Genomic DNA, 27,573 nt, shown 5'->3' on the forward strand with positions numbered 1-27,573 from the left:
CTTTTCCGGATCAGCAACTGAGTTGCGCGAATGTTTATATCTGTTCGCTGCATTTCGGTGCCGACTGTTTCATAAACAAGGCCCAGCTTGACGCCGGATTTTCCCAATCGCCTAATGCTGAAGGATGGAGCAGTCCCAACGTTAGAAGGGTGAGTGAGACTGCTTCAAATGTCTGTGTTTTTTTTAGTCCGCTTACTGTCTACACAAACCACGCGTAAACACACAAACACACATGCAGAACTGCACTTCCCACATGTACACCTTCAAAGACAAAAATACGACGATATAATTCAAGTATAAATATGTAAATAACACAAGCCGCTAAGCATATTATATAGTTAGTGTATAACTTGTACCACATACAGACGTCCTGCTCTAGTCGTTTTTGCTGCTGCTCCTGTTCAACTGCAGCCTCTGGGTCTGATTCCGGATCATAGATGTATGGCTGCATCTGATTAAAAGCCATATTTTTATTTTGAATAAAGTTTTTTTTCCCGCTGTTGACACAGCTTTACGACGCACTCGACTCAACATAGCAGCAGCGAGCACACGTCATTATTTAGCTCCGCTCACACGACACGCCCCCACCCGCTCGGCTTTTTCGGAAAGACTCGGAACAGCGCATCTTTCTTATATAATTATTAAAAAAATAAAGACTTTTCGGAGATATGCAGGATGCAATGCTACTCTATAGGTACTCAAGATTGACATGACACTGACTGAAACTGAGTGTTTCACCCCCCCTTTAATGTTAAAGTCAGCAAATAGTTCTTAAAAACATTTTTGTCAAATGGGAATAATGAAAGAATTCCAGCCCTTGAATTTGATTGGCTATGCGGTGTTCCGTTAGTAGAGTAGATAGATGATAAATTATGCAGCAAAACCAGTCACAGATAATGTATAGGCAACATTAAACACAGTACCTGCAATATACATAGACACCTATAATAACGCAGTGTGTCATTTGCGGGCACCGTAAACACCGAGTAAATGTTGCAATATGGAGATATAATGACTGTCTTAAGCAGTATGTTTTTTTTTCATATCACATGACGCTCTATTGTACCTTGTTTGCGGAGTTTTAAAATGACCGGTTTGAGAACGTGTGGCTAATGGTTATTTAGACAAAGTTGTGTGCGCTTCTGATGCTTAAGCTGTCTGGTAGCAGCTCCAGTCGAGGAACGGCCACAGATTTGTTTGAAGTCACTGCAAACGAGCGACTGATATTCTGAGGCGCTGCTCTGTCATCGCCGTGACGTCAGTTTGTTTAGCTCGCGAGCGCACCATGCTTGATATAAGAGCCGGTTCCGACAACTATGTCAATTTCTCTCTTCTGACTCGACTTCTGACGGCACATGAGAAGCCAGCATTTTTCTACAATGACAATTCCACTTATATTCATCTTCATCGTGTGTCCCCTTGCGTCCACAGGTAAGTCTCGCGCCCTGCAGTCTACAGAGCTCACTTTTATAATAAGCCTAAACTTCCACTGATAGGTCAGAAACATGGTAGACTATTAATTAACATTAGTAGCCTAATACATGTGCATTCAAAATTGTAGCTTACATATTGAGGAATAAAAGAAAATGTGAATTATTATTGATCTGTTAAACACCCAGGAGACCTATGATGGTAATGTTGATTACTTAGTAGGCTACTTTATTTAACAGTATTTATTACTGAATAATGGATTATAGATATGATACTTGGATAAATCCTGCATAAATGTAACATTTTCTCATATTTCTGTTACATTATTGTAAAACAGTACTATTTTGTAGTGTATGTTAATGTTAGTCATTTTGTTTATAAATAGGCTACTTATAAAATATTGCATTATAACATTTTGCATCACTTTAAATGGACAATAGGTCTCATATTGGTGTAAAAGCAGTAATTTGGGAGAAAATTGAACATCAAATATAGATTCCTGGAAGTTCATTTGAGTTGTTATAATGAGTGGGTGAATGCTGTTTCCATAAATGAACAACCTTGGGAGTAAAGTAAGAACATGTAAAATCATAATTATAAACTCGCAGAACCCCAAAATGCTCTGAATTAGCACGAAGATTTCTGTCTGCAGATCTGACAGTCTACCTTAAATGACCTCAGTGTATTGAAAACCACAGATGAAACATTTGTCACGGCAAATTAGCACCGTTAATGGCCCTGCTGATATCTTGTCTGTAGATCTTCTCCGAAAGGGTCAGTACCTGTGGTCTCACAATAGTAATTTTTGTGAAAGAAAGTGATGACCAAACTCCTAAGGACATTTTTTGTGCCTTCCTGTTTAGACTCATATTGGGATAATATCATAATTTCCTGTCGTTTAGAAAAATGTCCATCACTGTACACTGCAGTTAATGTATGGTGGCTTTGTTGTAAAAAAAATAAAATTATAGACAGTGTCTTTTAAATCTGTTGAGTTAAAATTGAACGTCTAAACTTTTATTATTAGAGAACTGCCTTGATTTCCTTTGACTTGCTCTTTAGCATGTTAAGCAGTGACGGATTATACACTCTCCCGGGGCACCTCATTGTCAACCAGAAATCTGTGGGAAAGACCAGCAAGAGTCTGGCTCATCCTGTCCGTTCAGATTGACTGAGAAAAGCCAGCAATGACCAGAGCAGCAGGTTGCAACCAGACTGGAGTCCAGCTGCAATGGAATGCATTATCGGACTGATTTATGGCTGGAGTTCAGTCATTCAATTAGAACTGCTTGAAAGAGACAATGAAGCTCAACATCCAGTTTAAAAACACTTTTAATAATTATGTCCATTTTTTTTTCAGGGGCAAAATGGACATATAATGGTAAGTTTGCTATTTTGTAAATGTAATACTTGTTGCAATGTAGATTCAAAATGTTTAATGTAAGACAGACAGGTTTTCCATACTAAATGAACACCAGAAAGAATATTTCATTATATTAATTTATATGCAGCAATATAACAGTACACAGTCATCATGTATACATGACATAATGTTTTTTTTACATTAATGATAAAGCACTGATTTAAAACAAACCAGAGCTGTGAGCATATTTAAATTTAATAAATGTTTGTTTTAACTAGTTATTCATGTGCCAGGGTTGGAAGCATCCTTAAAATAGGCACACTGTACAAATATTGTTGGTTTAACTTAAAAAAGTAAGTAACCTGGTTGCCTTAATTTTGAGTTTATTGAAATAAAAATTGAGTTGATGAAGGAAATTGGCTTAATAAAAAAAACTCAAAATACTACTGTACCACATAAAAATAAAATTGAAAGTAGCTAAATTTGGCATGTTTCACTGCGTCTTCACAAACAAAACACAATTACCCTATATGCTTACACAATCTTTTAATAATATTTGAATAAAGGTTGTCGATTCTCAAAAATATCCATTTTATTAACTGGAATTTTTAATTTCAATGAACTCAATTTTAAGGCAACCAGGTAACTTATTTTTGAATTTTTTTTTTACTGTGTATACAGGTCTTTTAGGTATGCATTTGTATATGCTATATTAGCTGAATGTTTATCTATGGTAAGCATCGTTTTTCCTTTTTTAGAAATTGAGTTCACTCAACATTCTTTACTTAAAAATATGTTACACAATAAAATTTACTAAGTAATGTTAAGTTAACACAACTTGCATATTGGATATCTTTTTAAGTAAAGACCGTTGAGTGAACTTAAATATTTGAGTATATATATATATATAAAAAAAAGAGTTTCTTGTTAATTTTAAGTAAAATTTAAAAAGTAAAATACTGGGGGGGGGGGGGGGGGGGTGTAACCAAATCCCATTCAAATCTCTCAGTTACAACCCAGTAGATCAAAATAAAAATATGTAGAATTCATTTGTTTGGAAACAATAATTTTGTTCCTAATCAAATATGAGTTTGTCATAATAAAAGGACAAAAAATACTCCCCCTCCATTGAACCGATTGGTAACGCCTAACCGTCGCACTTTCACCAAAACGCGAGTGAGCGCCAAAAATGAAGAGAAGCGCTGCACAGCGAACTATATTTAACTGCTGATCAGAGAGGGATGCAAAAAAATAAATAAAGCATGTACTGAGAATGAGGTATGAGAATATTGTGTAATAGCTAAGTACACACCACATATATTTAGCTAGCTAATCCATTGCAATGTATTTAGCTATAACTATCAGTATAACAAGTTACCAAAGCAGCCTGTTTTGCTATTTCATTTTTCAATAGTGTCTGTAATTGTCAATGACAAAAGTATTCACATCGGTTTTAGTTTTCTTCCTAAATTAATCTGACTTTTGAACGAATTGGATGAATAAACGATTTAAGTGGCTCACTCATTTAAACAGTGAATCGCTGCCGCCTACTGGTGGTTTCAATACTTAATTTCTTTCTTTTTATAATCTCTACTATGTTAGAATTTTATGAATGATTATACACAAATTTCAAAACGTTATGAGGTGTATAATCTCTTAACATGTTTTTATAACAGATGCGAGGTAAATATACCAGCAGGGTAGAAAAGTCAGCAGGTAAAGAAAAACAGCAGCTTTGTAAAGTTAGGCTAGATAGATAGATAGATAGATAGATAGATAGATAGATAGATAGATAGATAGATAGATAGATAGATGGATGGATGGATGGATGGATGGATGGATGGATGGATGGATGGATGGATAGATAGATAGATAGATAGATAGATAGATAGATAGATAGATAGATAGATAGATAGATAGATAGATAGATAGATAGATAGATAGATAGATAGATAGATAGATAGATAGATAGATAGATAGATAGATAGATAGATAGATAGATAGATATTCCTCATTAGTGCCTGTGCGGATCGAATGAGGAATCTATGTAAATATATATTTGATTGCATCGGCTCTCTCTGGTCTCGGTCTCGACTCGGACTCGACCCTTTTTGAACTCGGTCTCGAATCGGACTCGACCCTCTCTGAACTCGGACTCGACTCGGACTCAAATGAGCTGGTCTCGACTACAACACTGCCAACACATAATTTTTTACCAGTGTAGAGTCTTTGACGGGAATCATGGTTTTTTTTGTACTATCTCTATTCAAATAAACTTATAAATACCTAAAATAAGTTTCACCAAGGCTGCATTTATTTCACCCAAAAATTCAGTAAAATATTTTAAAATATCTGTTTGAATCATTTTCTAAATGTAGTTCATTTCAGTGATGCAAAGCTGAATTTTCAGCATCATTACTCCAGTCTTCGGTGTCACACGATTCTTCAGAAACCATTATAATATGTTGATTTGCTGCTCAAGAAACATTTTTTATTATCATTATTGACATTTAAAGGTAATGGTCAAATAAAAAGCACATATGTTACCATTTTTCACATGATCTCCAGCAAAATCAATGAAAGTATAATGCTGAATATGTCACCTAAATGTGAGTAATCGAGCTGTAATGCCATTCCTTAATGACCAGATGCTGTCGTTTTCACCTCAGTAAAAAGGGTCATTCAGTCATACAGAGACCAACAGAACGTGCTCTTTACATGTCGAAGAGCTTTAAAATAAACATGCTTAATCACGGCTGCTGTCGCAGAGTTCTGGTCTATTGCCTGCACCTAGGGAACCAAGCAGGGTTCTGCTTACCATCCTCATGAGTCAAGATAGTCATCTCTAACAATCCCAGTATGCCATACCAGTGTAGACATGGAGACCCTCTGGCAGCCATGATGAAGGTATCAAAAAACATGTTGCTGCTGGAAAAGGGGAACTTATGGTGCAAAGTTGACCTAGTTTCAACCCCTTTTGGCTCTCTCGGCTCTGAAATGATTCCCACCATGCCTCTCATCATTCCTGTTAGCATGCTCTGTGGCTCTCTCCTCGTGCCTCTGTCAGTCACGTGTTCTCGACGGCTTTTCAAGGACACTCGTATAGGTTCAATGAAGACCATGATTGAATTATACATATTTAGGCCATTACATTTCTAGTTATGATTTATTTTAAAGCTGGTTTGTACTAAGATTAAGGCAACTCAAGGAACCTCAACTGCAAAAGAGGGCTGTTATAATGTCTTTATTTTGGGAAGAGATTGTTCGTCTAATTGCTTGGCTGTGAAATTTCATAGCTCCCTATACTTAGGAAAGAACAATGCATAATATTATTCTGTCTTTGTGTGTGGCACATTGCAATTTACAAGCTGAATCTCTTTTGTCCCTTAAGTTATGTGCAAATTTACAGTGGCTGCAAAGTCAGACTTCCTTGTAATGTGCTGTATTTTAGGCTTGTAGACTATGAATTTTAGACAACGTGATGATCAAACCAAGTACCCTTATTAAGAAGATTGCTAAGATTAGCTGCTACTAAAACTAGATTTTGCATTTTCTGAGGAAAACATGAGTGGCACTTATGCTAAAATCAGTGTTTAAAATATCCAGTTGCTAGGGTGCCCTGAGTGGTTTCTAGGTGATTGTTTATTAGCAGAAGCATTGTTAGGGTGTTGCTATATGGTTGCTAAGCTGTTCTAAGTGGTTACTATTTCCTTGCTATGCCCTTGCTAACTTTAATTGTTACATGGTTGCTAGGGTGTTGCTATGTGTTTGCTGGGTCGCTGCTATGTGGTTGTTTACTGGACCGAGTCAAAGGACTCCATCCTAATGTCTCTATAAATTTTATGTGGTTACTATGGTTCCCTGATCCTGATAAAAACAAAAAACGGCATATGCTGGTTAGGTATGTTTTGAAGCATGGCAGCTGGTTTATCCTGGTCCTTAGTTGGTAATGGGCTGGTTTAAGCTGGTCCTGAGCTGGGGCTAGTTGCTTAGGACCATCACTTAACCAGCGTAAACCAGCTCATGACCAACTAAACCAGCACAAACCAGCGACCATGCTTTAAAACATACCTAACCAGCATATGCTGGTTAGGTATGTTTTAAAGCATGGGGGGGGGGGGGTAGGTTGTTTATTAGCAGAAGCACTGTTAGGGTGTTAGCTGTTAGCAGAAGCACTGTTAGCAGAAGCACTGTTAGGGTGTTGATATGGTTGCTAAGATGTTCTAAGTTGTTACTATGACCTTGCTAAGGGGTTGTTTACTGGTCCGAGTCAGAAGAGCCTCCAACTTGGTTACATTGTTGCTGCTAGGGTGTTGCTATGTGGTTTCTAGGTCGTTATGTGGTTGTTCTTGAACCAAGTCAAAAGACCCCAGGTCTCATCTATAATTCTTATGTGGTTGCTATGGGCGCCCTGAGTGGTTTCTAGCTGGTTGTTTGTTAGTAGAAGCGTTGTTAGGGTGTTGATATGGTTGCTAAGCTGTTCTAAGTGGTTACTATGCCCTTGCTTAGAGATTGTTTATTGGCCCAAGGCAGAAGAGCCTCCAACTTTGTTATATTGTTGCTAGGGTGTTGCTATGTGGTTGCTGGGTCGTTGCTATGTGATTGTTTACTGGACCAAGTCAAAAGACCCCAGTTCTCATGTCTCTATAGTCCTTATGGGGTTCCTATAGTGTTGCTAAGGTGTTTTAAATGTTTTTAGGCCATTGCCATTTTGTTGTTTGAATTTAAAAGAGCCCAAGACAAAAGACCCTATCCGTAATTATGCTGTTTCTGTGGTGTTGCTATGCGGTTGCTAGGCCAAGTTACAAGAGCCTGCCCTATGTCTCTGTAATTGTTATGCTGTTGCTAGGGTGTTTCTATGTGGTTATGTGGTTAAGTAGTTTATAGGCCATTGCTAAGCGGTTCTGTACTGGCTTAAGACAAGTGGCCCAAGATAGTCTATATGGGATTTTTTTTCCCCATTAAAATGTTAAAATATATATAGAGGGATGTGGACAATGTGATTAATGAAGTGAAAGTGTCCAAAGCAACTGGCCACTGTTTGGAATACCATGACAAATAGCTCAGTGAGAAACACTGCAGTGTTTGTGCTGCTGTGTAGATGTTATCAAGCATATCAAACAGAGTTCAGATGAGCGTTGTCCTTTGTGTTGGCTAACACTGAGAGCTCTTGACATTCTGAGCCTGAATTAATTCCGCTGAGTCAAGGCCTTTTAGAATCACATAGAGGGACGTAATGACGTCAAACATCTCGCTGCCTTAGGTCTAAGATGAAAACACATATGCAACTGCTCAAAGTTAGCTTATTTTAGCATAATTTATCCTGGTCAGACACAGTAATGAACGATACCGCAAATAGTGTTTTTTGAGTGGAGGATATCATAGAGATTTGGGACTGGCCTCTTTTGATTTGGACAGTAAGCAAGAACCATGCATTTTCTTCATCAAATGTGAAATGATTTTATGTGCCACTATATTTTATATCATATGCCAGTTTCAACAAAACCCCAAATGAACCCTTACGCTGTGTTGCAAAAGCTGTAACGCCTTTGGTGTTCCCGGACAAAAATGACCAGCCTTTTAAAAATGGCTTCTTTTTTTCCGTTATGCAGCTATATTATCACTAAATATTGGATTCCATATTTTTGTCAACTTGTTTTCTTTAAGTTAGGATATATTTTGTCATTTCTTTTTGGAACTGATTGTTCGTAGGCCTCAAAAAGATTTAATCCAATATTTGGTGATGAGATAGCATGATGAGAGATTTATAAGCTTTACATTTATAAACAAACTTCCTGGTTGAACATTTAAAGCTTACTAGTGTGATAATATTCAATAAAATATGAAAAATGCATTGTTTAACAAAATTATCCACAAATACTGCTTTGTATAAAAATAAGCTCAGAGGCGTACGATCAATCAGTTCCCAAACGAAACACAATACCTGTCCTTATTGAAAGAACGCAAGCTGACAAGAAGATTGAATCCAATATTTGGTAATATACCCTAATGAGAGATTTATAAGCATATCATTTTTGACTGGGAACACTAAAAGTGTATCAAGGTGGAGAAAAAAAATCCAAAAAGGTATTGGGACGTAGTTATACCCTATGTGAGCAAAGTCAGTTAGTTTTATTCCAATGCGATAACATTAACTAACATTAACAAAAAGCAAATCCTCTCGGGGTCAGAATTAACTTTTATTTTATTTATTTTTAGAATGTAAGATTTAAGTTTAGAAAATATTTTTTTATTTCGATTTAAGGTTATGATCACTAAGGGTTTAATTAACTTAAGGGATTTGTTGCAAACGGCTACATGACCTCAGCTTTCAGCGGTTCAGTGTGTTAATGTCAAACACATCCAGACCAGAAAGCTTCAGATGTTTTATTGTCGAGCCCTGCTCATTATGACTACATAACAGGCTGACAGTTATGATTTAGGGTTAGGAACCTCTACGGGCTGGCCACAGGCATCTGATGTGATTATGATGGAAAAGCTAGTCTAGATTAAAAATGAACTGGACGGTGAGTAATTACGACCGCAAGGGAAAGTTACTGTGTAGTTTCGCAGTTACAGCAGTCCTGAGAACAAAAGCTGCCCACAAAACCATGATCATCATTGACGAAGAATACTCAAGACCTTAATGTGATGTTTAAGCCCACAGCAACAAACCACTTTTACTGCCACTGTTTTCAGAAAAAGAAACCATGATGGTTACATTTTTTTAATTACATTAAACTATATTATTAGTAGTATGTTAATAAGGAACTTTGCTATTTAATATATCCTTTTATTTACCCTCTTTTCTAAAAGGTCCACTATGCACCAGAAATGTCTCTTAGACAAGCGTACACTCTGTTGGAATGACTTCTAAGCCTCCTCCAAAGCAACAAAACATTATCTTTTATTGTTGGGTGTGGTATTCATGTAAGGGCATTCATTTAGTAAGGCAGTGTTCTGTGATCGCTGACCTTAGCCTGTGTCTTAGCAAAACTTATGGCTAATGCACTCCAATTCTAGCCACATTAACAGCTTACACCAGCACAAACCCTCTTTTGCCGTTAAAAAAACGACTGTTTGGATTTACTAAAGATATGCAGTGAAAAATTTGTACTGAAAATTAATGGACAGGGTTATTTTTCAGGTTGACCTTATTGCATATGCATTTGTAGAAGTTTCCCTTTCAGATGCAAAATTTATGGGAGGAGAGTATTTACACTGGTATACACCGCTTTCTCATATTAAACTATGTTATTTCTTTAACTAAAACGAGTAGATACATACCTCTCTCGTCTCAGTGCGTGCACATAATCGCTCTGATGCCTAGGGACATTTTGATAGCATTTAGCTTAACCTACTTCGACTCGGCGTAGTAAAAAGTCCCGGCTGAAACATCCTCCCTCACATCTCCCCGTCCCCCCTATTGAAAGAAATGAGAGAGGGAGGGGGAGATGTGAGGGAGGATTTTTCAGCCGGGACTTTTTACTGCGCCGAGTCAAAGTACTCTCAGAAGTGCTATTCCGCCATACATTATAGTTCTCCTTTTTAATCCACTTAGAAAAGCGCCACGTTTTATTTTATGTCACCATACTGGATCGTTCAACTATTCGTGTAACTGTATTTAAATAGGGAAAACGTGGAGGTGTTTGGTCGCTTCTAACTTGATCTCTGTTTGGTACCATAGTGAATGAACTGAGCTTAGTGGGCTAAGCTAAATGCTATCAGATCGTCACTGCGTGTCAGAGTGATTAATTGCACGCACTAAGACGAGAGGTATGTATCAACTCATTTTAGTTAAAGGAATAACATAGTTTAATATGAAAAAGCGGTGAAGTATCCCTTTAAATGCATAAATGCTTCATCAATCATTCTTACATATTCGGGTCTTTAGCGACCCAGATCTATATCTAACACAGATGGATCTCACCTGCCGCGATACTATTAAACTCTCTTGATATTAGAGTAACAATTACAGAAGAATAAAATAAATCATATTTTGTTACCTTTCGGAGCTTGGAAGGGTTCAGTTTGAGCAGATGTTTTATACCATCCTCCCTGTCCTCAGCAGAGCTCATTTCAGTACATTCAGCATCTGGCTCATATTAGCCATCTCAAACATAATCTCAAAATTCTAATTTTCAACATCTTCAAAATCAATATTTTGATCACTGACAGCTTCTTCACCAGATCAACCATCTAGTGACAGTGACACTATTGGATTGTGTTCAGACTTGATCTGTAGTAAATCGCTGAGCCATTTCAAGTTTTGCTGGGGATGCTTCCTTTTTTCTTTTTTTTTTCTGCCTGCGGTAACTATGAGTGAAATGTCACTTCATCATTATATATGACATTGCCACCCTTGGAATAAAGGTCAATTGCAGTTATTCAGTCATCAAAGATTCAATTGTTGTGCAGAAAAAGTATACTATTACACACATTGGGTCATTAGTGACCCTATATAATTTTTACAAAAAATGAATGGAAAAACAGATATTCTTTATAAAAAATGTCTTGTTATATTGTTTATAATGAATTGATTGAGTAATACTAAGGATGTTTAAATCTAACTTCAAAAATGTAAAGAGGAGGGTAGTGAATGACTTCCTGGGTAAGGTTTGCGCTAGTTAATTATTTGTATTTGCACCATTATTGAGTGCCTAAAAGAAGCACATCTTCAAGCAAGCTGATATAATTGCATTGGTCATTATGGAAATGATCCGGCTACGTCTGTGTCTTTAATTTGTGTGTCCTCAGTAGATCACGCGTAGAACTTTCTATTGGCGCATTTATGGAATTGCGCTCTCACACTAATTTGCCCTGTTCTTTAAAGGTGTCATGAACTGGATTTAAAAAAAAAAATGTTATACTGTTTTCTGAAGTCAACTAATGATGTTTGTGTGGTTTTTACATTCAAAAACATCATAACCAATAAGTAATAGGCTATTTTCTACACTGGTTTTGAGGCTGTCTCCTGAACGCTGGGTTCTTAAAGGCGTGACGCACTGGAGACTTGGAAGTAAACGCCCACAGCTAGCAACAAACACAATGATTTATTTCTCATCCACCCGCGACTGATTGGACTATTATTTCTATATTACACATAGCCTGCACGTTCGGTTCGCACACGTGACACCTTTCAAAAATGTCAACTCGAGAGAGACAACAGCACAGATCAAGAACGAAACATTATGAGATTCATCGGCCTGCCGGACTTTGCGAGCCCTGGCCCATACGTGTCCGAGTCCAGCGTGCGAAAGGTATGTTTCTGTTAGACACGTACACATAAGCAAAGCGATCTATAACAATGCAATACTATTACATTATAAAAACACGTTTTACTCACATAAGTGTGTTGCACCATTCCTGTCGGATCCAAATCCAGCATCGACTGGAGATTTGTTTACAAATGATTCTGCAGTGAACAGAAGTGAGCAGTCTTCCCCATGTGAGCTGGAACTTCATTAAAAATAAAGTTCAACCGCACATTCCTAATATTAGGAACCGAAGGAAGCTTATGCAACGACTGTGTTCTTCCATAACCAGGAATAGCGCAATATCTTGCTATCTTCCTCGACATGTTTATTGTTGTTGGCTAGCTAACACCAGCTGATCACCTCCATGAGTCGGTGGGTGGGGCTACTGGATTAGACCTCCTGTAGAGATGTGTGTTTCGTAGCGCTATGACGTAAGAATAAAGCACAAGATTGTTTGCTGGGCCTGGTGTCTATAAAAGCTTTTCTTTGACTAACAAGGAAGTTTTCAGCAGATAGATCCTTAGAGGATATTCTTATATTACCATGACTTTTTATATATCAAAAGCTCAAGGGAAAGTTGATTTCTCAATTCATCACCCCTTGAAAATACCACCAGATAAGAATCGATCAGGGAAAGATGCTTCGGTGACCACAGCTTTCTTTGACTTTTGGTTTCAGGACCTGATGGAGAACACGACTGGTCCAGCAACTACCCTTTCTGCGGAGGAGCATTCCAGTCGCCCATTGATTTCCAGACACAACTGCTGCGATACGATCCAAACCTGCCACCCATCCAGCTCCAGAACTACAACCTGTCAACCAATGAGCAGCTCACTCTCGGAAACAATGGGCACTCTGGTTGGTGCAGTATGATTATAGAGCAGGATTTAGTTTTTTAAACAGGACTAATAACTACATGCATTTTAAACACATTTTAGATCTTGCATTTCATATTGTAATGTCTGAGAAAAAACATAGACTTCATTCGAAATAATAGATTAAAGGATTTGTGGTTGTTAAACTAATGAGACCGTACGTCACACATAAAGGTAAAATAGTCTTTCTTCTCAAACTTAATTTCTATGTCAACGTGGAGAAAATGATACAAGGATCTATTTTGCATCTCTGCCATAGCAATTTTCCATAATCACCCGCTTATTACGATAAAACAAAGCTGTTTGTATTTTAGTCTGGAAAGTATGGCAAAGTTTTGATTCGAGGTAATGTCTTAAACAACATAACAAGTGATGCTTTTCTTGGTAATGAGTATTTTCTGCCATATTTTTGGTCCAGTGTCCATTAAACAGACTGAAGGTTTTCCATCTACCATCTCCCTGACTGTGATTGTTTAGTATCAAGATTCTTTTATTTTAAGCAATCTCACTCCAAAGAGCCATGTCTGGTCAGAAAGAAAGGGAAATCTATAGTTAACTAAGTGTGTATTGCTGCCACAGAGCTCTTGCCACGAGGATGAATACTGATGAGGTTTTCTGACAGTATGCCACTTTGTTTGGGGTTTTGGAGCCATTTCAGACTCGGTTTGGAAAAAAGTTATTAGTCGAAAAGCTTGCAGAATTTGTTAAATGGAAATCTTGATACAGAGATGCAAGGCCTCTGCCATATTTATTAGTGCATTGTCTGATCAGAAACCTAACCTTTAATATAAAAAATCCCTATGCACAATTTCTGCAATTTCTACAGTATTGACAATGGCCCATTCTTGTCAGCAAAATCTTGCCTTAAAGGTGAAATTTATATATTTTTTCCTCTTGTACCCACAGTGCAGTTGTCTTTGCCATCCCACATGCACATCTCCAGCCTCCCTCACAGATATTCAGCAGCTCAGCTTCATTTCCACTGGGGCTCCTCTAGTCTGCTGACTGGATCAGAACACACTGTTAATGGCAAGCGGTTTGCCGGAGAGGTAAAGTAAACCCCAACAACTAGAACTTACCATTACTGTGAACACCTTTAGTGCATGAACAAACTGCTTTTTAAAGGCCCCATTATAGAGGATTTAAAAAGAAGTCAGGACTCAACAGTGCATGATGCAATGTTCGGTAAGGTGTCATCATTTTATATAGGTCGAGGAGAATGTCTGCACAATATGTGTTCCTTGAACACACCTAAATGTGTTCCAAAAGAAGTTTTATAGTCACTATGGCTCTGTTACACAGTCCTCTGCCCTTTAAATTGGCCTATTGCCTCCCCTTCCAGCGGCCAGAGGTTACATCCTGTGACCTGACCTGAAAAGACACAGTGAGAATTTGTGGCTTTCTTCTAAAATTCTCTAGCCAACCAAACAGCCTTCTCTAACAATTCAACAAATGCCTTTGCAATGTGTGGATACTCCACTGGAATGGTCTGTGGTTTCAGATGCAGCACTATAACTATGTTCAGACTGCAGGCACATTTTTAAACTTTTCAGGCGACTGTCCACACTATTAATTGCAAGTGATCAAATAATATTTGTGTCTAGACTAGTGGTGGGCCGTTAATCTATTCTCAAAGTTGGGTTGGGAGCTTGGTCCATACTATGCAAGCTATGATTACTTTCACCCGCTTTCACCTTGATATTTTAGCACGGATGTATACCTAGCCGAATTGCACTGTAGGGGGCGAGAATGAATCTTCTAACCTGTGTGAATGCCTACTGTGAAACTACCACATCAAACATGACATGCTCTCATGGATGAAGCCGCCGGGTTTGCTTCCTAATGGAAACCTCGACAAGACTTGGTTGTTTACACTGTGCAATGCAGAATTAGTTTACTGTAGGAGTTCTTCAAGTCTCGAGTACCACCTAAACGCACACTTTTTTGTCATTCCGATTGAAAGATTCAGTGGACTGTTTACATGAGACGTTACCTAAACCGATCCGGGGTTTACATGTGCTGGATATCCGTCGGAATCATTTTGTGAAATGCCGCATCACCAGAAATTTCGACGCGGTCCTCTCCAGCATCTGGAATGAGTTCCTGGTTGCCATAGCAACTCTCAACGGCCACCAGGACTTATACGGTTTTATAAAAGCTATTTATTTGTTGTAAAGTGGAATAATCATCTCAGAAAAATTCATTCTTCTGTCAGCAAAGTTGAAGTAAAAAGTGCCTTGGACAAACGCTGTCAAGATGAGAGGGTTTAGCCAGGCTGTGTCTGCCATTATTCCAACATTATCTTCATAACTTCTTACAAAATAAAAAGTTTACCCCTCAGAAAAATGTGCGTTTCTGTCTTGTCAACATTTGTAACCTATTATTTGGGTAGAACACACATTCTGAATGCCTTTGGCAGAATTCAGATGAGCCAGTTTGATCTAGATTAATTCCAATATTAATCTAGATTACATTTTTTTTTAATCTATACCCACCTCTAGTCTAGACATAACCAACCTATCTGCATGAGTTGCTTTATTAACAACGCAGGCGCACCCACGTATCTGACGAGATTTTTAAAGCATATGCCGGTTCACAAATTTAAACTTGCATATAATTAAATAGAGTAAAGGTTATATGTACTTGGCATGCTGTTCGAGGTGAGGGCAACGAGCTCAAAATTTGGCCTGAACCCAGAGTGCACCACCGTGTCGAGTCGCGGTGCAGAACTACTTCTTCGCATGAGGGATGGATGGGTAGATGGATTTACTTATGATTCCTCATTAAATGCAGCATTTTCTGTTGTATCCAGATGCATATAGTGCACTTCAATTCTGACAAATACCCCAACATATCAATGGCAGTGGACAAACATAATGGACTGGCTGTGCTGGGAGTTTTCATTGAGGTGAGTCCAGACCTTAAACTAACCACTGAGACTGATGTGGTGTAGTGGTTAAGGAGACTGATGTGGTGTAGACTCGAGCTGATGACCGGAAGGTTGCTGGTTTGATTCCCGCAACTGAACGCTGAGCTATCACCACAAGGCATTTAACTCCAGATGCTTTAGGGTAATTGCCCCTGAAATAAACTCGTTGCTTAAAAGTCACATTAACAAATTTACTCACTATAAGTCATTATTTTCTAATCAGTCAGTGTTTTATATTGTTTAGATTGGAGATTTTAACCCAGCTTTTGACAAATTCTTCAAATACATAAATGGGATAAAGTACAGAGGTACATCACTTTCATAGAGTTTCAAATATCTGGCATTATGATATGCGCAACACAAGTATGCTAACACTCTCCTATTACTAACCTGTGATCTGACAGATCAGAAAATACAGGTCCCAGCGTTCAACATCCGTGCACTGCTACCAGCACGCCTGGACGAGTATTACCGCTACGATGGGTCTCTGACAACACCGCCCTGCTTTCCCAGTGTGCTATGGACCGTGTTCAGGAAACCTGTCACCATTTCACGAAAACAAGTACATTACCATGCTTATTGTTCAAATCTGGGTTCTCACTGTCAAATTTTACTTACCTATGCTATACTTTTGAGAAAAGATGGTCAAGTAGAAATCAAATCTGGCAGTTTAAAAAGGAGGCCTATAATGCCTTGAGCTAAGCTATCATTAGCATTCCCATTTAAATAGAAGTTGAAATCTGCTATGTTTGCAATTAACAGCTAGCAAATATCGTTATATTCATATGTTGCTTGGAAAACTTTTTTTAGTCAGAGTTCACAACTGCTTTTCATAACCTTAAGGCTAACATAGTCATACTAAAAGCTATGAAAACTTCAATTTTGATTTCAGTGGGCCTTTAAGTCCTTGAGGGGTGGAACAAAAACCACACGACAAACTGTCACACACTGCTTGTCCAATGTCAACAGATGGCAAGAAGCATAATAACATAACAACAAAATTTAAAACAAGAGCCAGAGCAAATACTTTACAATGCATCAACATTTTTATATAGAAACAATACATAAAATAACTATCTGTGAAATTAGATACTAGTAAAACTTCCACAGATGTTCTGTATCATAACAAGCAAAGAGTCTCAACTGAGAAAAAAATAATATGGCTGTCTACATTGTAGTAATGTTACTGTTGTGTATTTACAGTTTTTGGGATTGGCCACAGCTCTATATGCCTCTTATGCCCAAGATTCTGCTACCGTGCCACTTCATGGAAATTACCGGAAGCCACAACTCACAGACAACAGAGTGGTACTGGTTTCTTTCAAGGATGGTAAGTACAGTTTAGATCTCAGTTTGAATGTGCATGATATGACCAGGAAGCCTAATGAGGGGTTAAAGCCGAAATGCTAAAATATCTTCTGCAGTGCTTTATGTGAGCATGATAGTTTCCTATCAAATAACTGATAGAGCTTTCAAGATGACGTTGTCTCTCAACATCTGCATAAGGCCTCAGTTTATGCACTGTGACCTTTTTTCATCAATGAAAGACCTTCGCTACTTCAGGCTCATTTGAAACAAATGCTGGGTTTTAAATTAGAGGCTTCTACTGACATAAATTTTTTCCTCTAAACTTGGTTTTAGAGTTGATGCACAACACAGTTTGCTTCTAAATGTCAGGCATTTTGTTGCTATGAGAGAAGTTTGGAATTGCTGTTATCACCGGAGCTTTGTGATCTTCTTTAGTCTTGCTGTTTTCTAACATCTTTGCATGAAGGCTCAGTCCGCCCAGACATGAACATAGGGTCGGCCCAGTCCAGGCCACATCTGGTACATATGGATTCCATGCATACCAGATCTGGGCCAATACTATTTTGCTGTCTGGGCATCGATATCCAAGACTACCGCTTGCTGCGTTCTTTACTGCATGGCAATGTTTCCCAAAAAGCTGACTTACCAAGAAGAAAAGGTTGGTTCTAAATCTTTCCTTCCAGCCTCCGCGCTAGTAAGGCTTTGCCCCGGCAGTCCTCCATTGCAATGCTCTTCTTGAACACCTCTCTACATTGTGTCTGGTGCAGGACTGCACGGTATTCTTTCAGCGGCGTCCTCCTTTCAGAGGAAGCAAGTCATCCAGAAGCTTCTGGTGGGTGACCTTGCGGACTTGGCCGACGAGGGACTCTACCAGCTTCTGCCAAAGTTGAGTCCCCAACCGGGAGTGGATAAAAAATGGAAGAAGACCAAGAATCAGGGACAGTGGAGTCAGGCAAGTCAGAAACAGCAGTGGTCGTTTAATGATGTGCCAAGCAACACTGGCTACTCCAATTCCGTTGGGAAGAAAACATCAACACCGTGGTATATGGGAGCATTTGATGCGAACAAAGAGATGTGCTTTGTATCCCTGGAGGAGAATGTCGTTCACCATCTCGAGAGATACCATGCAAAGGGTCTGATGGTCGAAGCTCTGAGAGAGGTCGTCTTTCCTGAGTTGAACCTCAGGAGCTACTTGCAATGCCGGTCTGATCTGGACTTTCAGACCATAAAACAACTCATACAAGGAAGATCTCGGGATGAGGCAGCCGAGCTCGAGCACTCACTGACTAAAGCCATGCTGAGGCAGATAAGGAGGCAGATCAAACGACATAGAAACCCAAACATGAAAACCACCATGGGGCATCCTCAAGCTACATTCCCGAAGGACTACAACTCAGCCTTGACTTACCACGGACCTCAACGTGTTGAATGGGAAGATTAGACCCAGTGAAGGCCGCAAACCTCCCGGAGAGCCTACATTTTTGCAGTTCGCTGTCACGCACAAAATATTTAGTCAACTCTGCTCCTAAGGCTAGCACATCATTTGACTAATATTTATTTGGTTTGATGGTACCCCTCTAACACTGTCTCCGAGACAGAGACTCTCAAACTAGTTGCTTTTGCAGTAGATTAATTGGTGAGCAAATAATGTTCATGATATGTTATGCCGCTAATTACAAAGAAGTTTGAAGAACTGGACAGTAAGCTAGACAACATTTGCTAGATGGCTGTGGACAGGACCACAAAACTGACCTTTTTCCAACCTCCAGATTAACTATCTAAAGATTAGTCTAGACTAAAAATGGGTCTGTTTGAAGCATTAGTGCGATTTTTGTGGTAGTGTATGGCTCAAACAATCTTAATTATGATATGCAATGCACAAAAAGACAGAAGACCATAATGTTGAGGGCATATTTTTACATTTTATTGGGAAAAGTTGAGCTGTATATTGCAGTAATTGTATTCTGTGGTTGGAAAGATTCATGCGCAAATTAAAAAGGACAACGGGATAAAATCAGCACTTTAAGTATTTTAACATTCTCACATTCTTGAATTCTATGTGGTACTGTTTTTTTTTTGGGTGTGATCTGAGACCAGAGAGAAAGCAGACAGCATAATCTTTTTTTGTACACTGACTCAGATTTTTGTGTGAAATGTCTAGATCATGGATTGTAAAATAAAAGCATAGCGTCAATTAAAAATGTATCACTTCTTCCAATTGTAAAGGATAACCATGTCCCTGTTTATGTTTGAATTTGTATTGAGTTAAAAGTTCTACATTTATCAGAATCTTGTGTTTGGATCATACAGGGATATTTCACCCCAAAATAAAAATCATCATTTACTCATGTAATTTCAAACCTATTTCTGCTAATGATATTTAAAAATAATCATAATAATAATAATAAGTCCAGTGTTGTTTTGGACCCCATTGACTTTCATTGCATGTACAAACAAAAAGTTAATTTGTATGTGCAATATGTTCTCAAAACTTTCCTCCCAATTCATGGTTTTCTTTTCTTTCCTCTAAGGGGACTTTACTTGGATGAGCTGGGGTATGTTATTGTAACACAAGTAGTTTGTTTGTGCGTGTGTGTGTGTGTGTGTGTGTTTGTTTGTGATGTCAGACACTTCCTCACCTCAGGCTTACAGACGTGACATCTTGCGATATGACACTCGTATGCGAGGCGATAAGCTGGTGGCCATGCAGTGACGTGTAACTGCAGTGTTACGTCACCGTTCTTTGACCACAGCATAATTGCTGTTGACATAAGATTGAACATATGGAGAGGGCATGTTTGTGCATTTAGCATGACTTTAGGACCTTATCGTTGACGTATCTATGGTTTAGTTGTAATTGTAGTGCTGCGGTGCCTGACAGATATCTTTAATTTAAACCACTGTGCCCGTGTGCATGCATGGCTCATTTGACACTACTAGGTTTTGTCAACACGTGTGTAATCATAGCCACATTTGTGTATTTTTGCGTATTATGTCATTTGTGTAACATTAATGTGTGATGACTGTTAATCATACTGAGATCAGCTAACCAAGAAGCTAATCTGGGTATATTTAAGGAGTTGCAAGTTATTTTTAACTTTTGTCGAACATGAAGTCAACATGAAAGCAAACTTTACCCTATATTTTCTTAATACACATTATTCTAAAGAAAATGTATCAAAAATGTTTACTTGTTTTGTCTCTGACAATTTAACTTTCCCTTTCAACATCCATTTTTCACAATCTAATCAATTCCCTATGGATACAATTGAATCCTGCTGCTTTTTCTTGTTTAATATCTAGTTTTACTAAAAAATCCATTATTTTATGAACATAAAATGGGTTTAAAATGCCATTTCATATTGACTTTAATGTCACTGGCTTTCATTTGATACACAAAATTATTTCAAACCAGGTTATCATATTTATTGATAAATGGCACTTTGTAAACGTGCAATACAAAGTCGTACAAAATAAATGCAAGGCATACTGCATTAAACCAACAATTGAGGATAATCAAACATGCTGTTAATTATGAGGTTAATTCTCCTTTCAGGTATACTAGCAACAATAATAGTGGCCTCCATGCTAGGACTGCTACTGATCATTACACTAGTTTGGTGTCTTTTTAGAAAAAGGTGAGTATTAAATTCATACCAAAATTAAACAAATGACATAAAGATGCAGTCACATTTACCTTGTGTGTATGTTCAGTTGAAATCGTGTAATTTCAATAGTGTTCTATGGGATCAGGAATCAATTTGAAACATTTCCCCACACAGATATCACAACTGGTTCAAATGTGTCGATCGAATTCGCAGCAGTGACCAACATAAATCTTCTTGGTTTAAAGTCACTTCTGAGTGAGCTGTGCTTAATTGCTACACTCACCTTTTGTCTTTTGCACAAAGGCAATGTTTTCTTGTAAACTTTAACCTTTAACCGTCTTAGATATTTTGATGTGAACTATAGATCCAACAGCAAAAGTATAAAGAGGTTTTTATTTCTGTCATGAAAACTCTCGAGTGTTTGGCATGGTAATGGATATGGCAGTATTGATGTTTGGTCTTGGAAATTTCCCATAGCAGAACTATACAGATGGTGCTGAGGAAGGTGGAGGGTTTATGAAAGCAAACTGTAACTGCTAACAGAAAATGTGTACTATTGTGCCTTACCCCTTTTCCACCAACATGGGGTGCATGGAATTCGCTTTTAGACATACATTTACAAACTTCCCTAACCCAGGCCTAATGGGTGGGACTAGAATATCTCCACCCCATTAGAGTTCCAGAGAGCTGGAGCTGGACTATCCCCAGCCCATTAGACATCCAGAGAGCTGGAGCTGGACTATCCCCACACCATTAGACGTCCAGAGAGCTGGAGCTGGACTATCCCCACCGCATTAGACGTCCAGAGAGCTGGAGCTGGACTATCCCCACCCCATTAGACATCCAGAGAAGTGGAGCTGGACTATCCCCAGCCCATTAGACATCCAGAGAGCTGGAGCTGGACTATCCCCGCCCCATTAGACGTCCAGAGAGCTGGAGCTGGACTATCCCCACCCCATTAGACGTCCAGAGAGCTGGAGCTGTACTATCCCCACCCCATTAGACGTCCAGAGAGCTGGAGCTGGACTATCCCCACCCCATAAGACTTCCAGAGAGCTGGAGCTGGACTATCCTCACCTCATTAGACGTCCAGAGAGCTGGAGCTAGACTATCCTCACCTCATTAGACGTCCCGAGAAGTGGAACTGGACTATCTCCACCCCATTAGAGTTCCAGAGAGCTGGAGCTGGACTATCCCCAGCCCATTAGACATCCAGAGAGCTGGAGCTGGACTATCCCCACACCATTAGACGTCCAGAGAGCTGGAGCTGGACTATCCCCACCGCATTAGACGTCCAGAGAGCTGGAGCTGGACTATCCCCGCCCCATTAGACGTCCAGAGAGCTGGAGCTGGACTATCCCCACCCCATTAGACATCCAGAGAAGTGGAGCTGGACTATCCCCAGCCCATTAGACATCCAGAGAGCTGGAGCTGGACTATCCCCACACCATTAGACGTCCAGAGAGCTGGAGCTGGACTATCCCCACCGCATTAGACGTCCAGAGAGCTGGAGCTGGACTATCCCCACCCCATTAGCCGTCCAGAGAGCTGGAGCTGGACTATCCCCACCCCATTAGACGTCCAGAGAGCTGGAGCTGGTCTGTGGAAACTGCATATCTGTGGAAACACACGACCGATTCATGACAGGCTCTGGTGGAAAAAAATAGAGAATAATGTGATTGCAGCATATTGAGGATCTTTAAACCTGAGCCATTCGGGGTTTCATGACAGAACTTTGTAGTTGAGGGATGTATTTTGGGAAAATATTGGCATATTCCAATTCTGCCATTATAGAAAATGGTCAAACAACTAGTGTAAAAATCATATGCCATGTGGCATAAAAAACATTCAGTTTGATGAAAGTGAAGTGGAAACACTGTGTGTACCACATAGGCTTAAATATAATAATAATGAATTCATTTAGTACAATGTAATGTGCTATAAACATCCCACCATAATTAATCATCATTAATTTAGGGAGCCTCAAACAGAGACCACTAAATGGATAAGCTACCTAAAATAGGGATTTGATAAATATACATTGTTTGTCCAGCTTTTATCCAACTACAGGGACAGTGTTCATTTTAACGTTGTAAATTATCTGATAGCACATGTACACTATATTGCCAAATGTATTGTGACACTCCTCCAAATCGAATTCAGGTGTTCCAATCATTTCTATGGCCACCGGCATGCCCACTTCTACAAACATTTGTGAAAGAATGGGTCGCTCTCAGGAGCTCAGTGAATTCAAGCATGGTACCGTGAGAGGATGCCCCTGTGTAATAAGTCCATTTGTGAAATTTCCTCACAACTAAATATTCTACGGTCAACTATTAGTAATAATATAACAAAGTGGAAGCAATTGGGAACAACAGCAACTCAGCCACAAAGTGGTAGGCCACATAAAATCACAGAGCTGGTCAGCGCATGCTGAGGTTCACAGCTCGTAGAAGTCGCCAACTCATTAGCTCAAGATCAGTGTGTAGAGAGCTTCAAGGAATGGGTTTCCATGGCCGAGCGGTTGCATCCATCACCAAGTGCAATGCATAGAATAAGATGCAGTGGTTTAAGGAAAGTCAGGAATTTCGTGTGATGGTGAAAAAGTTCCTCACGCAAATTGCACTCATGTTTAAGTTGGTCTCGAGAGTTTACCGCACTGATGTGACTGCATCTTAATGCAACTTTACCAGTTTTATCATTTCACAAATTTCCATAATCAACTGTCCATCTTCTACTCTTTTACCTAGATCTAACACCGAAGAGAAAAAAGACAAAGCCAGTGGGTACAAACTGGCTAAAAAAGAAGAAAACATCTCCAAAGTATAACCTCTCAATATCTGATGAAACCTGAGCAAATTGCACTTTGAAATCCACATGCAGTCAATCCATTTTTCCATCAGTTGTATTTCTGTCCTTGGCTGCTGGTCACTAAGGAGCTGTCTAGTTGCATGCAATATTTAGATCAAAAATGTTCAAGGAACTCTGACTATTTGAATACCGAGTTCTTCTTCAACCACATTCTAATCCAACAAGACCCGAAAACCTAAGATGACACGAGAGAAGAGTAAAAATATGTCGTTTTCAATCATGCATATAACCCACCAGTCAACATCAAACCTGGTGCTTTGCTAAGCAGAAACCATCATACAATATTGTGCAGGGTGGCCTTCCTTTGCTGTCCACCGGCTTTTGACATCTCTCTATGTAATGCCAGGCAGACGTGGTGGGAAAACACAGCTTCTGCCCGAGGCAACGAGGACGTTCTGGTTCAGCATGGATATGCGGTGGCATGAGATGGGTAGTTATGATGTCCCCACCCTATATTTACTATTGTGCAGTTCGACCGATTAGAGTAATGAAAGGTTACGAGTAGAGCCGCGCTCTCGGTTCCCACTGAGCTTGCCACAGAACTGGCCTATTGTTCCCCAGCTTGTGTGTAGGTTGACCTTTGACCTCTCATCGCCTGAGCGATCATGAGACTAAACGCCCATGCATGCCCAGTGACCCGTACAGATATAATGTATCTCAGACTCTTGCAACTGTGAAGTTACTGCATAATGACTCGAGTGATTGGCTTGATGAGCGCTACATCAGGGAGACTGATTTTGAACAGTCACCTTCACCTGTTTGTCATTTTCAATGAACAATGGTCTTGATTAGCTGCTTGATTTAAAGCTTCATCTATTATTTATTCCAGATACAGTTATGGTGTCATGAAAATTGTGTTTTCCTTTTGAAAATGCTCTCCAGGGTCAAGAGCCAAAAGTTACTCATCGTCTGAAAAAGCTAACAGCATCTTACTGCGCATGCATAAAATGTAGTAAAAGCTCACTGAGATGAGAGACCAGACGTAATAAAGTTTTCACTCTAATCTTCTGGCACGAAAACTTTATTCTCTAATATCTCGCATTCATTTGCCATTTCATGTCTGGTCTAAAATGCAATTGTGAGTACATTTTCTGTCACCTTTGCGGGAATGTAAAATGTTGCAGATTGTACAAAGTAATATTTATTGACATTTTAGCAGCACTGTGAAAGTGAATAGCAAATAGAAGGTACTTACTGATATAAACATACATATCTGTGGGTACAATATGTGTCACATAACTAAAGCAATGTCTATAGGTGCGCTTGGCTCATTCAGAGTCCATATAAGTTAAACTCCAGAGACAGCAAGGTAAAGAAAGCATCATAAGCCACATTTCCTCTGAAATTACCCGGAACAATTTGTCCCAGGAACCTTTTTTCCCCCAAACTTGTTGCTATCTGGGTTTCCAGTCTATAGTACCATGAAGAATTAGTCTGGTTACGTTGGACTGCGTGCAACTTTTAAATATAAAGGTTAGTAAAGTCAGAACCTTGTCGCCGTTCCATCTGTCGTATTTTAGCAAACACTTCATGCACCACAACAGACCTTTAAAAATGGTGGTTGAAATAAAATGCTAAGTGGAGTTAACCAATCAAAATGCTGCGTGAACTCAATCAATCAGCATGCTCAGCTCCCAAGTCCCAACCATGAAAGTCCCTGAACTTTGAAAAAGTACTACCTCTTGAGCATGGACTTTCCCAAATTCACTAGTTCCTGTGGAAAGTTCCTGCGGTGGAAATGGTGGGTCCTTAGGTGAGTCTGGCTGTGTACTCACATAACAAGCTGGTATTTAAGTGACTGTTCATCGTTTGTTCGCCTTTTGTTTTTTAAAGGCATCATGTAGTCTCTGTTGCAGCACTGAGTTACAGATACGCGTACAGTGTTGTTGTAATGCTAACAGTTATCTGTCATATTTCTAAGCTAGGTAGCTAGCTACAGAACATCAATCAACATGTTTTAGCAGCTCTTTGAACCCTGGTCAGAGAGAAACACTGTAAAAAAAATATTTTAAAAATAAGTTACCTGGTTGCCTTCATTTTGAGTTCATTGAAATAAAAAAAAAATGAGTTAATACAATGAATTTTTTTTGAGAATCAACAACCTTTATTTAAATATTATTAAAAGATTTTGTAAGGATATTTGGGTAATTGTGTGTTTTATTTGTGATGACAAAGTTAAAACGATTTCATTCATTGAATCAACTCAAAATTTAAATTTCAATAAACTCAAAATTTCAGGGAAACCAGTTACTTACTTTTTTAAGTTAAACCAAACAACAACAACAAAAAAAAAACTGAAGTTGTTGTTTTAATATAAAGGCCAAGGTGCTGGTTCTCAAGTATGGTTCTCCTCACTGACTAGCAAAATTAAAACCCATTATAGATTGATAGAAGATATAGATGATGGAACATTTTTATTCAAAACAACTTACAAGACTATACTTTTGTTGCCGTGTTCATTTTTGGGAAACCTTGTCAGGTGGTAACCGTTTAGGCTATTAAGGCAATTGTTTAATTAAAAGGCACAAGAATACACAAAATGGAATCTACTCCAGTAAAAGTTTTCTGGGGAAGGACCCACCATAATTTTTTTTTTTTTTCTCTGTCTTCTGACGCCAATGCAAGTGATGCATATTGTACCGATTATTGATGATTATACTGGTCACTTTCACAGTTTTGCTAAAATGCTATTGTAACAAGTTCGATAGAGTAAGGAAGGAAGAGGACACGGGGGTCGGCAGGACTGTTGATGCTTTTTATTCTCAAACTCAATCTCAACGTGCACACTTCAGTGTGTGTCTGTTTCCTCATATGCTCAGTCTCAGTTTCACTTCCGGGTCACGCACTTCCGGGTTCCGGATAACTCAGGGTCTCGCATCAACAGTCCGACTCTCTCTCTCCCTGGTCTCCGGTTCCGCTGGTGTTTTATCCCGTCTCCGTGCTCATTACTAGAACAAGAGACAGGTGTTATTAATCTGCGTCCAACCCACTCACTTACCGCTCGTCCCGCGGCCCTCTCTCCCGCTGCAGACCTCGCTGAACCACGCCCCCCTTGCCACATACAGCCAGAAGAGCCACATGAAGAGCCAGATACCAACGGGTGATCCGCGCGTTGGTATCCTTCATGCGGTGGAGCCATTGGAGAGGAGCGTGGTCCGAACAGAGAGTGAACTCCCGCCCCAGGAGGTAATAGCGGAGAGTGAGAACGGCCCATCTGATGGCCAAACACTCCTTTTCTATGGTGCTGTACTTAGCTTCCCTCTTGGAGAGCTTACGGCTAATGTACAGCACCGGCCGCTCTCCCCCCTCCACCTCCTGGGCCAGGACTGCGCCCAGCCCCCTGTCCGACGCGTCAGTCTGCAACAAGAAAGGGAGAGAAAAGTCAGGGGAGTGTAACAGCGGCCCGCCACATAGAGCAGCCTTTACTTGGGTAAAAGCCTGTTGACACAGCTCCGTCCACTGGACCGTATCTGGTAGCCCCTTTCTAGTAAGATCAGTCAAAGGGCTGGTGAGGTCCGAATAATTTGGTATAAACCGTCTATAATATCCCGCCAGCCCCAAGAACTGTCTTACCTCCTTTTTGGTCTTGGGCCTCGGACAGGTTGCAATTGCGGCAGTCTTATCAATTTGGGGACGCACCTGTCCATGACCCAAGTGGAAGCCCAGATACCTTACTTCCACCCGCCCAATCGCACACTTCTTCGGATTGGCCGTGAGCCCCGCTCTCCTCAGCGACCTCAGGACCGCCCTCACATGCTGCATATGCCGCTGCCAATCGTGACTATAAATCACTATGTCATCTAGGTACGCAGCAGCATATGCAGCATGGGGACGCAAAATCCTATCCATGAGCCGCTGGAAGGTTGCGGGTGCCCCGAACAAGCCGAAAGGAAGCGTGACAAATTGGTGTAATCCAAACGGCGTGGTGAAA

General features: G+C 39.6%; 1 protein-coding gene across 3 annotated transcripts; it reads left to right on the top strand.

The window, feature by feature from the left end:
* Positions 1 to 1,169: 1,169 nt before the first annotated feature.
* Positions 1,170 to 26,695, top strand: ca12 (carbonic anhydrase XII). 3 transcript variants are annotated; one of them, XM_067436793.1, is made up of 11 exons: positions 1,170 to 1,431; positions 2,792 to 2,812; positions 12,730 to 12,909; positions 13,833 to 13,975; positions 15,739 to 15,834; positions 16,100 to 16,163; positions 16,260 to 16,417; positions 17,059 to 17,185; positions 19,695 to 19,718; positions 20,720 to 20,801; positions 23,522 to 26,695. In XM_067436793.1, the coding sequence occupies exons 1-11, from the start codon at positions 1,356 to 1,358 to the stop codon at positions 23,598 to 23,600; spliced, it is 1,050 nt and encodes a 349-aa protein (XP_067292894.1). In that variant the 5' UTR covers positions 1,170 to 1,355; the 3' UTR covers positions 23,601 to 26,695. The 3 variants fall into 3 exon arrangements, with proteins under 3 accessions (XP_067292894.1, XP_067292895.1, XP_067292893.1); XM_067436794.1 differs by lacking the exon at positions 19,695 to 19,718; XM_067436792.1 differs by lacking the exons at positions 19,695 to 19,718; positions 20,720 to 20,801; positions 23,522 to 26,695 and adding an exon at positions 17,931 to 19,661.
* Positions 26,696 to 27,573: the final 878 nt, after the last annotated feature.

This window comes from Pseudorasbora parva, chromosome 25 (genome assembly GCF_024679245.1).
Source record: "Pseudorasbora parva isolate DD20220531a chromosome 25, ASM2467924v1, whole genome shotgun sequence".
Classification (NCBI taxonomy): Eukaryota; Metazoa; Chordata; class Actinopteri; order Cypriniformes; family Gobionidae; genus Pseudorasbora; species Pseudorasbora parva.